Raw genomic sequence first — 15,116 nt, 5'->3', positions numbered from 1 at the left:
ACCCCACAACCGCCAAGGGTGGAAGGGAGCATCCTGCTTCACCTGCCCAATCCAGCAAAGGGGTCCCCAACTCTCCCACACCAACTCCGATGTGAGCAATGCCCATCAGTCACGAGGATGCCCCACAACTGATCCTAGTGCCATGCACAACTTGAGAATCTCACATGAAAACTCATCTATAACACTACAAAAAGACCAAAAACCCAACTAATTTTAGTAAAACTCAAATGGAGGTTTTGCTGATCTCGCCATGGATGACATTATTTCCAGTTTAATGGCTTTATCCACAGCTCTGCCTTGCGTTTCTTTAATTGGGTCAGAAATACGCCGATAGCAGAAATCCATTTGAAAGAACCCAATGACAATAGCATGTGCCTTTTTCAGCTTAATGGAAATGAACAGGCTAATTAAACCCAGCAAAGGCAACCAGAACGCTGGGAATTAAAGGAAAATACACCTAGCGTGTGCTATCTCCTGATAATCAAATAATCCTGACATTAACATTGCAAATGGAGTCTGGCAACTGTACTCTGAAATGCAGAATAAAAATGTTATTTTATTTGTACAAATAGATACATCGAGTTTCTTAGAATTAACACGCTTCAACTGCACCACAATTTACTGAAAAATCTCCCATTATCTATACGTGATAAATCGTTAACATCTCTCAAACTACACCACCTTGTTAGCAATTCCTCCCAACGTGCTGATGCTATTAAGGGACTCGATATAATAAGACATTTAAAGCCAGACTCCAGATTTCCTGTTTTCCCATATTGCTTTCTTAGAAATCTCACAAGTGAGGCAGTTTGCACAGCACTAAAAAAAGGCAGAACCGAACTGAAATCAAAGCAACGTTAAAATAGATTTTCAAAATTAGAAATGGATTGAAGCATACATTGAACTTCTGCTACATGTGAAATAAACTGCTTATAAACCCCTTCTACAATACAGGACGGTAGTATCTGGAACTCGTTAATTTAAAATACTAATTTCTTCCTTGTCCTTGCAGACACTTTTAAGTAGCCACAAAAATCTTAAGCATGTTCCTATTAACTTTAACGTTGGCTAAAATCCCCGGTCGCTGATTTGAATCAAAACATCAACCTCACACTCCTAACAAAAGTAAATGATCTTAAATTATGCATTCCTATCGAAATAGCAGGTCAGTTGTGCACAGAACTTCCGACCTGTTTACAATACCAACCCTCTAAGCTGTGAGTAACAGACACGTTACAACACAGGCTGAAAAACACTGGCCAAGTGCCTTTAGAATTAGTCTTGGAGCTGTGTTTTTCAGGGTCTTTCAGAGAAGCACCATCTTATTCTGGCTAAGTTTGGTTACGATGCACTTATCACTGCTCCAAACAACGTGTTTAACATCTGCGTTGATTCTTCCCTCGAGTAACTGTTGATGAAGTTTTTCTGCGGTGATGCAATGCTGTTTGTATGAGAACAGCAAAACAAAACATCTCCAAACACAAAAGCACTGAAGTATCCTGTCATTGAACGGTATGTTGGGAAATGCAGCGTACGACCTGCACTTCCCATCAACCCCAAGTTGTTAAAACCAAAAGCTGACCACGAGGTGTTGAAGCAATGAGCTTTCGATCACGTCTTAACACTTAAAAATGATAACAAATGCATCTAACAAAATCTGATTAACCAAGAATTTCAAATCACAGACAAGGAGTTACAAACCCCAACCTGGTCTGCATTCCCATCGTGTAACATCCAAACCCACAAGCATTTGAAGTACAAAAGCTAAGCAGTGTTTAAACAACAAGTCCCCTGAAGTGCCAAACTGTATTTTGAAGAGTAATGAATTACCTGTTCGCTATTTTCCCATGCAATTGTAAGAGAGCACATCTTTATTTTGCAGCACTGCCCATCGGCCGTACACATTCGCGTTGCTTCAACGTGCTCCAGCTCCATGTCCTGGTATTTTCCGTCTACACCAATGGTTTAACTCTTTGCTGTCAAATCACACCTGTACACATCCCATGGGCTCCTGCACGGCTTTTTGGCTCAGTGCAACCAACGGGACGCAGGACATTTTTAATCTGATTCCCTATGAAATAAAGGTTTCCCCCAATTCTCTGTCAATCTGAAAAGCTGTCTCTCCGCGTCCATCAGCAATCAGCTAACGGAAAAGGGCAGTGGATTTTGCCAGCAGTGAAAGACCTAATCACGGCAAGATCAGGCCAGCTGTCAACTGCAATCAGCTTGATTCACTGCACTCCTCATACTCAATGGAAAATGGTGAGCAATACACAGCTCTTGCACAGTTATCAGGTTAAACTGAAAATACATACAGAAAAATTAGCTTCAAAAACACACAGATTATTTGTTCCACTTGTACTTCTGTAGTATTACAACTCAGTGCAAAAACTGGATACCAGACAGATCAGGAAAATCATTACTGTATTTAATTTTACTGTTTAAAGTGACAGACAACCATAGCACCTGAAATTTCACGGAGAGTTTCTTTATTAACAGTGACTGCCGAAGATAAAAGGCAAACACTACAGCCAGAATAGATACCACGATCTCATGCAAAATGCCTTTCCAGTGTTTGCTGCATGCTTTTCCCTACGTACTTCAGCCTTTTCTTAAATCTTGCATGCAGCACGATGAATACGTGAGCCAGCAATAAAGCTAAAGCGTGTGTGGAATGGCGTAAATCAAGAAGCTGTAAGTCAGAGATTGCAGCAAGCCAAAACCTAGACCAAAGGATTTTTAAACACTAAACATCACAGTAAATACTCAACTCCATTAACAGTTTCTTGTGTATCTAAAAAGTATGATATTGTGGAAGATAAAAAGTATCAAAAGCTGTCATTTACCTTGTCAAACTCCCACAGGACAATCAAGTTCCCCCTCTCTTCGTTCTCTCGAGGAAGCAATCGAGGCGTGACTCAGTGCGCTCACACAAGAGACCCAGCCAAGTGGGTCTCCATCAGGGCACTGAGGAGCTGCATGCCCAAGCACAATACAGCGAGCAGCCCGGCTGCATTAAGAACAGCTTCTTTTTAGCAAGCAAGAAAAGGTACAAGCTGAAGAGTAAGATCATCCAGCGGGAATAAGAGGAAAAACAAGTTCAACTCCCCTGCTCCTGAATTAGCCAGAGGGACTTTCGTTTGCTCCGCTTTGATCTGAGGAAGGCTGCAGGGGAACAACCCCAACAACAAATGGGTCTGGAGGCAGCTGGAGACAGCAGCAGCACAGAAAGGTTCCCCTGCCTGGGAAAAGCAGAGGGCTGGGACTGGGGTGTGCCAGCGTCCGAGGGCGAGAGGGACGGGAAGCTAAAGGAAAAGTCAGTGACCACCACAGGTGTGTCAGGGAAAGGAGCCGCAGCACCGAACGAGGAAAACCACGGGGAGTGTGGGAAAGATGGGAGGAAACACCAACCTGCAGCTGGCACGGCCACATAAAAGAGCTCTGAAGGTGGCTGAAAGGGAAGAGTTGGCCGTGCAAGTGCCAGAAGTCCCCTGCTCAGCACCGAAAGCTGCTGGGAGACCGAGGGACAGTGTGGACTCTCAGGCTTTCACCATTAATGAATTTCATCATCTGTCTCTGGTAAACTACAGAAGTAAAGGAAAGAACAAGTCCCATCTTCCTTACAATGACTTAATATTCAAATATTTGGCTTTAATAAAAATGATACTAATGTGGCAGCAGCAAAAGGATACAAGCGTGACAAAAGGCACTGAAGCTGACGGTGCTGGTGCAAGGACTGTGAAGGCACAGCAGCGTTTAATGAAAAATTACAAATGACCTCTTTAAGCAATGTTTACTTTGTGAGCTAATGAGTATAACGTGATACATCGGCTGAAGCACTCATTTATTCTGACCTATTCTAACTTTATATAAGGGCCAAGCAACTCAGGATCCCAATGTGCGGTGTCAACTGGAGGCAACTCTCCACAGCCTGCATTTAGTCGGCAATCCAGGGAAAAGAGTGAGTTGTGCTGCTCCGTGGTCACAACACAAATACATGAGAAGTACCACCAAAATTAGAGGTTAAACAAATAAATGGACCCTTCCATGGACATGTGCAGCTAAGTACTGCTGTAAAACCGCAAAGCCATGCCATTCAGACAGATAATTCATCTCCAGAGTGACAGAGATTAAAAATCATGTAAATACATGGAAAGTCATGGAGGAGACCAGTTGTTTCACAAAGTCCCAAGTGGGTTCCAGGAGTATTTCCTGTTCCCAATTAGTCAAATAACCTCTAGACTCCTCAAAACAAATGAAGTCAGATATTAAGAGCTAATTTTAGTCATAAACTAATGCTATCATGATTAAAATTGTAACAGGAAAATGATCACAGAATAAGTGTGTCGAAACTTTGCAAATTATTCTCATACAACATAAGCATCGAGTAACTTTGTCCATTATGGACTGGAATATATTTGAGACTGCACAGGCCTTGTCAAAACGCTGCTCATGATGTCCAAATGATGGGATTCTGCCTAAAAAGTCTACAAGAGGCCTCAGAGCGAGGGATGAGCTCAGCACCATTTCATTTTCCACAGCTTCACGTAAGCTCTTCCCATGACATCCCAGTTATTTTCTTGTGGAGCTGTTACCCTCCATAACTGCCCTTTCCTGAGGTGTGGGGACGCTGGGATTTCCAGTCCAGCAAGAATTCAGAAGTTATTTGTGTGCATTAAAATTACCTTTAGTCTGTAATATTTTTTTTTGCTTCCTAATTTATTTTTCCCCCTTAAGTCTTTCAGCTGGATCGGTTTTTCTATTTTTTGAAGCACCACTACCAGCAGCCGGAAAAGGCTTCCCAGACTTAACCAAGGACTGCGTCAGCCCCAGGAGCACCCAACCTCCACTGCACTGACCAGGGCTGGAGATCCAAGTCTGATGGAGGAGGCTGCAGAGGGCCAGCAAATCCCCCCTCTGAGGGGTAAAGATCATTTTAGGAACGTTTGCCTTAGACAAGGGAAAACCCTTGGCTGCAAAGGTCGCAGATTGAGTAATTATTATCCCCTTAAGTAAAGCAATAAAGTTGCAGCAGAAAATTAGGAAAACTTGGATCAGACTTCGCTATGAGACCCCTGAAAGAATCCACATTTCCAAGGCTGACAGAGTTATTAATTCATTTTAAACAAATTTGATTAAAACCCGTCCTATGTGAATGGCAGCGTCTTCCAAGCACATTGTTAAACGTTACAAACAGAAAGCACTTAATACTTACAAGCTTATATTAAATTGAATTTGCAGCTCAGGTTGGAAGAACAACTTCTATTCCAGACTGAGCTCTTTATCCTTCAACATTTCAAACGAGACACTTCAAGCAAGTATATATAACGTATTTCTCTTCTCCTGGGGGTACTATGTCTGTTAAAAATGTCATTTGTTTGCCTTTTTCCTCACATTTAGATTTTCTTGTACGTTTGCCTGACAGATTAAGGAAACCTGTAATTACATATTAATACCTGTATTAATATTATAACAATTAATACTTGCCTGTGCAAGTATACACCAGACATCTCTGAAACTTCTTTATCAGAGGCTTTTGAGGACACATTTTAAAAGCTCCAATTGTCGTATCATAAATGTATGACAAAATGTATATTAGATGTTTAATACCTTTATCTGGTCACACTTGTACGTATCAAATGGTTTAAACTAATGAACAACATGCAGCTCTACTCTAGGATTTTGGCACCAGGTGTAAATCCATCCAAACTCTATCCTCTGACAAGCAGCACCAGAGGAACTCAAGAGCAGTGTCGTTCCTTTTCCTCCTTTACATGAGCTTCTTCTACACTGAAGCCAACACAAATTCCACAGTGAGAGGTAAAACCAGGTTCCACTTTGTATTTCTAGGCAAAGGCTTCAGTCAGTACCTATAAAAAACCTTATGGTATCAGTCTCTCTAAATCAGGAAAGTGATTTTAATAACAGAAAGAGCAAAAATAAGTCAAAGGAGTGGTACAGGAGAACACAAGCTGACATTTTGTTAAACTACCAAGTAGAAAAAAGATGTAAATGAAGCAGCTACAGACAGCAAGTGCTGTCTTCACATACAGCATTCCCACTCATCTGTTCAGCCCAACACACTTTACTTCCATCACGTTCCTGTGCTCTCTCCTTTTCTCCCTCCCGAGCTGCATCCACTCGCTTGATTTCTCATCTCCAGGACGTTTCTGGGTTCCCTGACTGCTGCTCATCCACACAACCATCACCACCCCTCAGCTCTGCCTGGGACCTCCTCAGTCCCCTCTGATCCCCTTCCCCTGGGGACGGGTGGCTCTCAGTCCCTCTCCTGTCCACCACTGACCCCCAGTGGCTACAACCACATTTGCTCTGGCTCCTTGCTCCTGACCGCTGCTGCTGCCGTGGAATGAGGCTTGGATGTCGGGGCATCTGGCAGCAAACAGGACTCAGAGTTGTGTGACCAGGCTTTCATGGCCACTGATTGTCAAGCTATAATTGAGGTACGAAGGAGCCTCTGGAAGTCACCCGGTTCAATAACCCCAGCTTGGACCAGTTCAGACTGCTCAGGACTTTATCCAGATAGGCAGAAATTCCTCAGACTGACTGTTACTCTCATTTCCCCCAATATTTAATGAGAATTTCCCTCGTAACAGCCCCTGTCCAAGTCCAACCAGCGCAGTTACGCAGGCAGAAGAGGAGGAAGAGGCAGCGATTCTGAGAGAGGAGAATCCCCCTGAGACCCTGTGCAACCTCCCCGCAAGGGACACATTTGGGTCTGTAAATCCTGTCCCCACACCTTTGTGTAAGGGTGGAGAGGGATCAGACCCCATTGTAGTGTAATGTAAAGTTACAAACAACAGCAAACCCCAAAAACTCACCTTGGGAATACGAGAACTCGTCAAGTTACAAAATCCCACATAGTTTTTCCTTTAGCTTTACCGTGCAGAATGCAAAGCTCTCGGATGAGCCCATACAAGTAACTATTCTCTCCACACCACCACCAGTTTCACTGCTTGAAGAGACCTAGCCTGTTCTATTTAACATTAAATCCTTATTTGGAAGACAAACTAATTAAATTTAAGCATTTATATAATGTGATTTTAAGCTGACCATTATTTAAACAGTTGCTAATCAAGCACGTAGAGCTCCAAAGAACAAAAAACCCCCGCTGCATGTGACAAAATGCCAATAACAGAATTACCCAAACTGAATTCCAGACAGATCGCTCATCACTTTTTCCAAGAGTATTGATTCAAACATTAAAGCAAACATTCACCTAAAGTTTTCCACGCATGCCACTCTTTCACCTCTATCCAGACGTTAAGTAAAAATCAACTATTTCATCATTAAAGCAGTACACATACCAAAAATGTACCTGAATGCAGGATATTTGGGAAGTTTTGAGCTGTCTTCAACGTTCCATTGGTTGCATTGATTTTAGAGCTGGTCTAGCACTCAGCACGCCAGTACCAGTGAATAAGCCTAATGCATTACGTAAGTGTAAGCTGATTAAACCCTTGATCCTGAAGCCACCTCTTTTTCCCCCTCCCCCCCTGATTGGTACAACTGAAAATCTAAGTTTTACACACTTTCAAAACCTAATTTGTACCATTTTTGGCATAAAACCCACCACAATTTACATTCATAAAACCTCTCCAGGTTTTAGTCTTTCTTGTGTTTTAATAGTTTCCTAAACCTGATAAAAGCCCCTGTTGAAGCGATGAATTCCCTAATAAATTTTATTTTTGTGCCCAAACTTCTGTTGTTTTTTAAAAATCTACACCAAATGACACACAGGCAGCAGTGCTATCCAAGCTACCAGGTCTGAGCTGTATCATACAAATAAATGAACAGCAAGTTGAACTAAACACAAAGCCACGCTATCCTAAACTTCGCTGCTGCCAAGAAGTGAGATTAGAAGGTACACGGCGCGTGCCAGCCCTGATTTCCACATACTCTGTCCCAAAGGAAGGGTACGTGCTGTGATCTACACCGAGGAACATCACCAAAGAGCTGCAGAGCTCCCACCTCCCCGCATTGTCCCGGTGACAAAGGGACAGGATAAAGGGCGCGGGCAGTAGCGGATATCGGCCGCTGCTCTGCAAACAGGGCCGTGGAGAGCAATAATACACGATTAGCTGCTCTGAATGGGGAAAATGCCTTCCAGCAGGCCCACACGCCAGACAAAACCCGCTGCAAACTCACCGGATAACTTTGCTGCCGCGTATTTTGTGTGTACGTGTGGGAATTCCAGATGCCATTATCAGGCAATACACAAGCCCAGAATTGCTCAATCTGCACAATTATTTTTAACATTTTAGTCCTTTAAGACATCTCAGCTTGAACAAGCTGATCTGTTTGCTTTTAAACTTTTTAAGTGTTATTTTCCCCTGAGAAAGAGCCCTGTGTGTTATTTGGAAATTGCCAGTGACTCAGAGAGCCAATACAACCATGAATTGGTGAGCTCACCTCTTTTTATTGACATTTGAAAATGTTTAAAATAGTCAACTAGAGCCCTAGCGCCTCAGCAGAGGCAGCAGGATGGCTCTGAGCACATGAGAGCAGAAATAGCTCTGCAGTCTCCATTAGTATTGAGGATGAGGAGAGAAGAAAGTAAAGTGAGCTTCAATTCAGGAGCAGGTGGCTTTTAAGCCATGATATTTTGAAAGAGATGTACTATGGTTTACTTGTAAAATAGATGTTCACACCAGAATTCACCGTGTGCCACCAAACAGGTTGCCTATGCTATGTAATACTTATTTTAAATTACAAACCTAGTAATATTTTAGTAAAAAAAATAGCCATAGAAATTAGCTGAGTATAAAGCATAAAAACCAGTATAAAGAGGTGGCTCTGAGGGGAATGAAACCCATTCTACCAGCAGCTGAAAACATCCTGACCCATAGAGACATTCTTGTGTTTTAACACAGAGGCTATGTCACGAATCCACCCCAGTGAGGTAACTCCAACAAGAGCAGCTGTCTGGACAGGCAATGTAGCATGAAAGAATAACGTAGCTGGTTTTTTTCTTCACACAGGATAAGACAGAGGAAGACAGATTGGGAAACGCAGTAATTAATAAAACTCTGGAGGGTCCTCAGATCACGTAAGTGACAGAAAATTTAGAGTAGTTCACAAAACAGCCACATTCTCTCATTCACGTTAGAACAAAACCAAACAATCGAAACAGGACAAGATCTCCACATTTTTCACCAGTTCTCACCATAACAGAGCTTGCAAAACAAGAATTTCAAAGACATCAAATATTTGAGTGGGACTGAGCCAACTCCTTCAGGATTCATTACCTACCCCATTCTCAGCGCGTTTCTCCATGGGTAGATTTATGCCATTTCTTTGGTTCTGGCCTTGACGTCCACCTGAAAGTAGAGCAGTGCTGTCAGTGCAAAGTTCACTTTGCAACACAAATGGTTTCACTCTTGAATCTGTTCTTTCTGAGCTTTTTTACAAAGCTTTTACCTGAGATTTTTTGTTCTGCTAGTTCCAACTCTTTTTTATTCAGTTTTTCTTTGTAAGCAGTGGAGTCAGCAGAAGTAACAGGTTTATGGCACAGATTTCCTGTTAATGGGACAGACGTGCAGCTCTACCTGTGTGCAGGCAGTGATTTCAGAAGGGACTGAGTGCGACTATGGAAATCTCATATTTCTGTGCCCACAAGTGGCAGCAGCTTCAGTTGAGCACATTATAAATGAATATAGCAGAGGAAGCTTTTCCAGCGCCTTATAAACAACTTAAATGTACGAACTGATCCATAGGTCAGTGATTAATTAAAAAAACCTTGCATGCATGGTTTAGAAGCGACAGTTTCCTTGTATGTGAAACTCTGTGGCTTCAGATGTATCTTAAATTTGTTAGCACACTTGACATTTGTATTCCCAAAGGATGACTGAGCATTTTACAAAGTACCTAATGAATACAAAAATCTCTCCTACATCACTGGGCCTGCTATTTCTGGCGTTCAAAGCACCCAGCAAGCACTCAGAAAAACTGAAAGAAACGGCAGCTCAAAGCAATACGGCCTGAGCCAAGACCTGAAATTTGGCTGTCAGCAGCAGTCAGATGAGCTGAACGAGTGCGGATAATCTGAGCAGGCAAAAATACATCTCGCTTCCAGATTTGCCTTCCCTGTCCCTCAGTCTGACAGCCATTAACACAGCCTCAAAGCCGTCTCATAAATGAAGTCCAGTCTATACCAGTTAGATCAGAAAACTGAAATCCCTCTATTTCTTTATTCCAGTCTTTTAAGAAAGCCCCACTTAATACAGCAGTTTTATAGAAATGCTATTCCAGTAGAACCAAGCAGACCAGCAGTTTTCAAGGTGCAAATTAGCACCGTGTTAAATATCTCTACACAAAGTACTGAGAAAGTAAAACCCCTGAGAGCTCTGCCAATGATGGCTGCAAAGTAGAATTTAGTTTCTAAAGGCGACAGAGTAGTTTACTGAGTCCTTTCTCTGGGGCAATTAAAAGAACAGGAGGTCAAAAAGAACAATCCCACCCTCTCAAAATGTAGGGATTTCCTCTTAACAACAACAAAATGCATTAAGCCTCTAATACCCACCAATATTTTTGGATGGGTATTAAGCAGAATAGAAACCAATCTTACTACAAAAATATTCCTCAACAGACTGGTAGAAATTACTCTAGGGAAGGGAATTTGAGGACATGAGTAAATGTGCCACTGAGGAAGGTTCAAAATGGCTTTGTCACAAGAAGTTTTATCACATGTATCCACTGAAGTTCACTGAAAGAACTGATAACCAGCAATGGTTTACGTACGTGTAGGTAGCCCCACCAGAGGGAACTGCACTTACTCTGCTCATTGCTTTCGGCTGGTGACTCCTCGTGACGAAGAAAAAACTTCACCTCTTCCCTGCGGGGCCCCCATTTCTGCAGGTGGTCGAACATCATGTGGTCAAAGGGAATGGGACGCTCTGCAAGCACAAGACCAAATAAAACCTTATCACAGCTATTTTACATTAAGCTCAGTTTTACACAACTCTCATTAGGCATCAGGACGTCTTTTTTAATGTAGCAATTCAATCTCTGCAATGTGTTTTATACAAACTGAGGGGAACAGGCACCAACTGCTGAACAGCAGAACCTGACCACTTCGCAAAACCATACAGAAAATATCAGTGTTCAGAAAACCCAATTCAGGAATTCTCCATCCCAACCTGTTCCACAGCGCTGATCTCTGCACCTTTGCTCCCCAGCACCACCATGGATATTCCGTGCTGTTATTAAACGATTCATTCAGGCTGCACCTCCGGGTTCTCCCTGGCACTGAAAGCCTTAGCAGTGTATTGACATTTCTCCTCCCAGGATGTGAGCAGGTGCTCCCACCCCAACACCCCACACCAGACATTAACTCCCAGTGCATGTGGAATTACTGGCAAATATTTGAGCAAACACAGGCTAAGTTCAGTGCAGCAGGCTCTTTGTTTCCCCCCAAAGAAATGTAAAACACTGTCATAGTGTAGTTATTTCTTTCAAATTGATCAAATATGTTCTTACTATGAGGCTGCACTCTATATATTTAATAATTCAAAATGAAAATCCATATGAAAAGCAAAGTTTTCACTGTTTTCATCATTTTACTTGCATTTATTTTTAAATGTTTTCATTAAGGTAACAAAATCTCCCTTTTAAGATCTAATACTAAGCACACTATTAAAAGGTATTCTCTAATCAGAAGAAAATTATACCAGAAGAGATTTAATGAGCTTTCCTAATCAGTCAAACAGATATTGCTACAGAAAATCATGCCTGAATGGAAACCAGAAGGTGCAGTTTGCACTGTTATTTGTAAAAAGCAAAACGCTCTCTGTCCCCACAACCCAAAGCACTTCCAGGCACAGCACCGCTACCAATTTGTTATCCACTTCATATTGAACCCATTCGATATGGGAAGACAAAATAATTCAAAGACGTAAAAGCTTGGGAAAACCACATCACAAATACTGCTTTTCATAATGACATTTACCTAAATTTGTATGTATTCTGAACAACAAAAACATACGTCCTGATACTCAGTTGTAGAATTTAAAGAACACACTTGCATCACTTGATTCACAACACATTTAATACAATGAAGTGTCTGCCAAAATCCATCACATCAAACAGGTACAGCCATTAACAGAGTTTAGCCACAGGTGGGTCCAGCAGCTTTCGGTGGGGAAGGGACATTTAAACCACAAGTTAATTCTGTTCATCAGCTGATTGCTTACCCAGCTTGCCTAAAAAACCCCACAACAAATCACAGCATCTGGATTTAACAAAAACAGATGCTTTTCTTTTCTTTTTCTTGTTCCTCAATCGAGTGGACTCCAAGAAACATTGTCAGTGTGTTTATGCACCCAAGAATAAGGTCAGTGGCTTTTTACAACTCAGTTCTTGAAAAGGAATTTCAGAAACACGATTTTCAGGTTTTTCAACTCCTGAAGTCAGGTGAGATTTCAAGCCCTTTGAAGCACATCCACTAAAATTGCAGCATGAGTCTTCTAAAGATCACAGAGTGTAAAACTATTTAAATGGCTTAGTTCAGAGACTGTTGGACACAGAAGATAAGGATCTTTAGGGATTTTTCCCAAATTGCGGGGTAAACCTAGTGAGAACTGAAGCTTGACAACAAAGTACCAAGAACCCGGATGTGTGACCAGGGCTGGGCTCACTCGGAGAGGAGAGGAGAGGAGAGGCTGCAGCATCGCCCCTCGTTAGGGCGGTCTCCCGTTACCTGTCTCCCATTAAACGTAAGGCCCTGACCCCAGGAGCTATTCAAAATAAAAGGTTTCATTTATGTAATGTACCCTGAAGAATCAAGGCTAATGATTTTCAGATATGACCACGGACAGAAATGGGAAAGTTGTTTTCTACTACTTTTGCGATTCTTCCACAAAAGCAATGTGGGATATGCTGTCCTAAATGTGACAGAAAATGGGTTAAAATAATAAGAGCAACATCATCACCACTGAAACAGGGAAAAGTGAAGCAGCACTCATCATTCTGTGCAGCAAAACTGACTGAGAACAGAAAGAGGAAGAAGGAAGGGACATGAACACTTGACACAAGATGTGATGGGAATTGAAGTCCCCACTCCTTCCTTTAAATCCCTTCCTTGAAACCTTCCCATTCAGACAAGTGGCAGGAAGACAGCACTGTAACACAAACACAGTCAATGTGCTGTAGGTCAGGACATTTTCTGGAAATCTCAGTTCTTCCAGAACCAAAACCCAGACAAACAAAACCCCTGCAGCTGAACCTTTCCCAGTTGTCGGAGGTTCAGATGTATCTGTCAGTAACTGCTTTCACAACACTATTTCAAACTTCAATTTTCATTTTGTAAAGTTTAAATAGAAGAGAATGAAGAAAAGGTGAAAAGGTGAAACAGGAGGATGGGTGTAGAGTAATAACAGGTTGGTAATCTGTTTTAATAACATGTTAAAAAATTACCTAGAGAACGTTTGTTTTCATGACTAAGTGGAAAACCATGATATCTGCATTTATCCCTCATTACTGCAAAAACTGCCTGAGATTTTAAGCTGGATGAAAATGGAGAACTGAGCTTGACTCCTTTTCTTTTAAGCAAACGTTCTGGAGATGGGCGAGCTTTAAGTGTTCTGAAGTGACCGAAACACCCCGAAAGACCAAAACACATCAGTGGTTCAGAAGAGCATTGCAAAAATCCTTCTGTTGGAACTCTATATCCACTGTTTAAAACAAAGCAAGTTTCTGAATTCAGAAGCTGCTTTTGTCCCGATTCCCAGTCCCCTGCTGTTTGCAATTACACATTTGTGCCTGCTGGACATGAAACCAGAACACAAAGCCATGGATTATCTCCATAGCGGGGAGTTCACTGCAGTGAGGATGAGTCTGAGGTTTGCACAATTACACTCGTAGTAAATGCTGCTGCTTTCAGTCACTTGTGTCTGTGTTACAACTAAATTCAGGAAGAGCAATTAATACAAATAACTGCAGGGCATTCCAGATGTAAATGAAGAGAATAACTGGGTACTGGGTGGATGTAAAGGTTGAAATCCATTCTGTCTTGAAACCTACTGCAAGTTCCTCGTGTCACCCCATCTCTCGCCCTCCTCACCAACTGAGGAATGAGGAAGAATATTTCATGGTCTGTTTTTTTCTCCTGTTACAGCAAGAAAAATCTGTGCAAAAAGAAGCAGCTTCAAATTGGCAAAGCCCAAGGTGCTACAAAGTGTACTGATGCATCAGGCATGAATGCTATTGACTTCAACTTTTGCTCACCTCAACTGTTACTCAACTGGAAAGGAGGGAACAGAGACTGAAATCCAAAACTCAAAGGCAAATAAACCGAATGCTTACACCATGCAGCTCTGAGAAGAGGCAGCTTCTTACCTCTAATACAAACAACACCTCAACTATTTTACAGCTCTTGGGTAGCTCCTCAATCATTTCTTTGCCATGCAAAAGCAAACAGAAAAGCTAACATAATAAATCAGCAAATATATTTTCCAACAGCAAAGCTATCGTAAACTTCCTCTGAACTCCAGAAATCTTTCATATTTTTTGAAGCCAAGCTTGCATGGATTCTAGTGACATTTTTCTGGAAGACAAACGGTCTATGTCTGTCACCCTCTAAAAATAAAATGAAGTCTTTCTCATCATATACTTTAGGAAATGACCAAGCTTTTGGGCACACAAGCTGGTTTTTGGACCTGATATTAAAACTACAAGCTACAAGGCCCATAGCTTTGAATGTGAACAGACACACATTACTTGGTTGGGTTACTTAGGAGAGCCTGTGGCTACCTGCAGAGCAGAGGAGTTGAGCACATCCACAAGACAACGGGTAAAAGTCCCAGGGTTGAACAAGCTGTGATTTTCTGTGTTAACTTTTGGGCTGGGTTTTACTTTCCAAAGCGCTCTCTGAAAGGGCATTTGTGGACCTCTCTGGAGGAGAGCGGCTGAGGGATCAGAGGCAGCGTGAGAGAGGAGAAAAAATACTTCTCTACCGGCACAACACGCTGCAGTTTCATTGCGCACTGCTTCACACTTCCCACTCAGAAGCATGGTTTAAGTTGGTTGTTGTTGTAACTGTTGCATTTAACCGTTTAGAAGCTTGTTTTCTACATGAGACATCTTCTGCTCCAGGCAAAACT

General features: G+C 42.0%; 1 protein-coding gene across 1 annotated transcript in view; it reads right to left on the bottom strand.

Annotated features, from left to right (window-relative positions):
- Positions 1–15,116, bottom strand: part of PPP1R13B (protein phosphatase 1, regulatory subunit 13B) — a gene marked incomplete at its 3' end in the record, with an annotated part of 38,220 nt that overhangs the window by 20,705 nt on the left and 2,399 nt on the right. Inside the window, exons 2-3 of the mRNA XM_010189224.1 lie at positions 10,794–10,913; positions 9,271–9,338 (exon numbers count right to left, since the gene is read on the bottom strand). Of these exons, the coding sequence (XP_010187526.1) occupies positions 9,271–9,338; positions 10,794–10,913 (188 nt within the window). The remainder of the gene's footprint in view (positions 1–9,270; positions 9,339–10,793; positions 10,914–15,116) is intronic.

This window comes from Mesitornis unicolor, unplaced genomic scaffold (assembly GCF_000695765.1).
Source record: "Mesitornis unicolor isolate BGI_N332 unplaced genomic scaffold, ASM69576v1 scaffold19607, whole genome shotgun sequence".
Lineage (NCBI taxonomy): Eukaryota > Metazoa > Chordata > Aves > Mesitornithiformes > Mesitornithidae > Mesitornis > Mesitornis unicolor.
The sequence above is the reverse complement of the archived record's forward strand: the minus strand, read 5'-3'. Positions and strand labels throughout refer to the sequence as shown.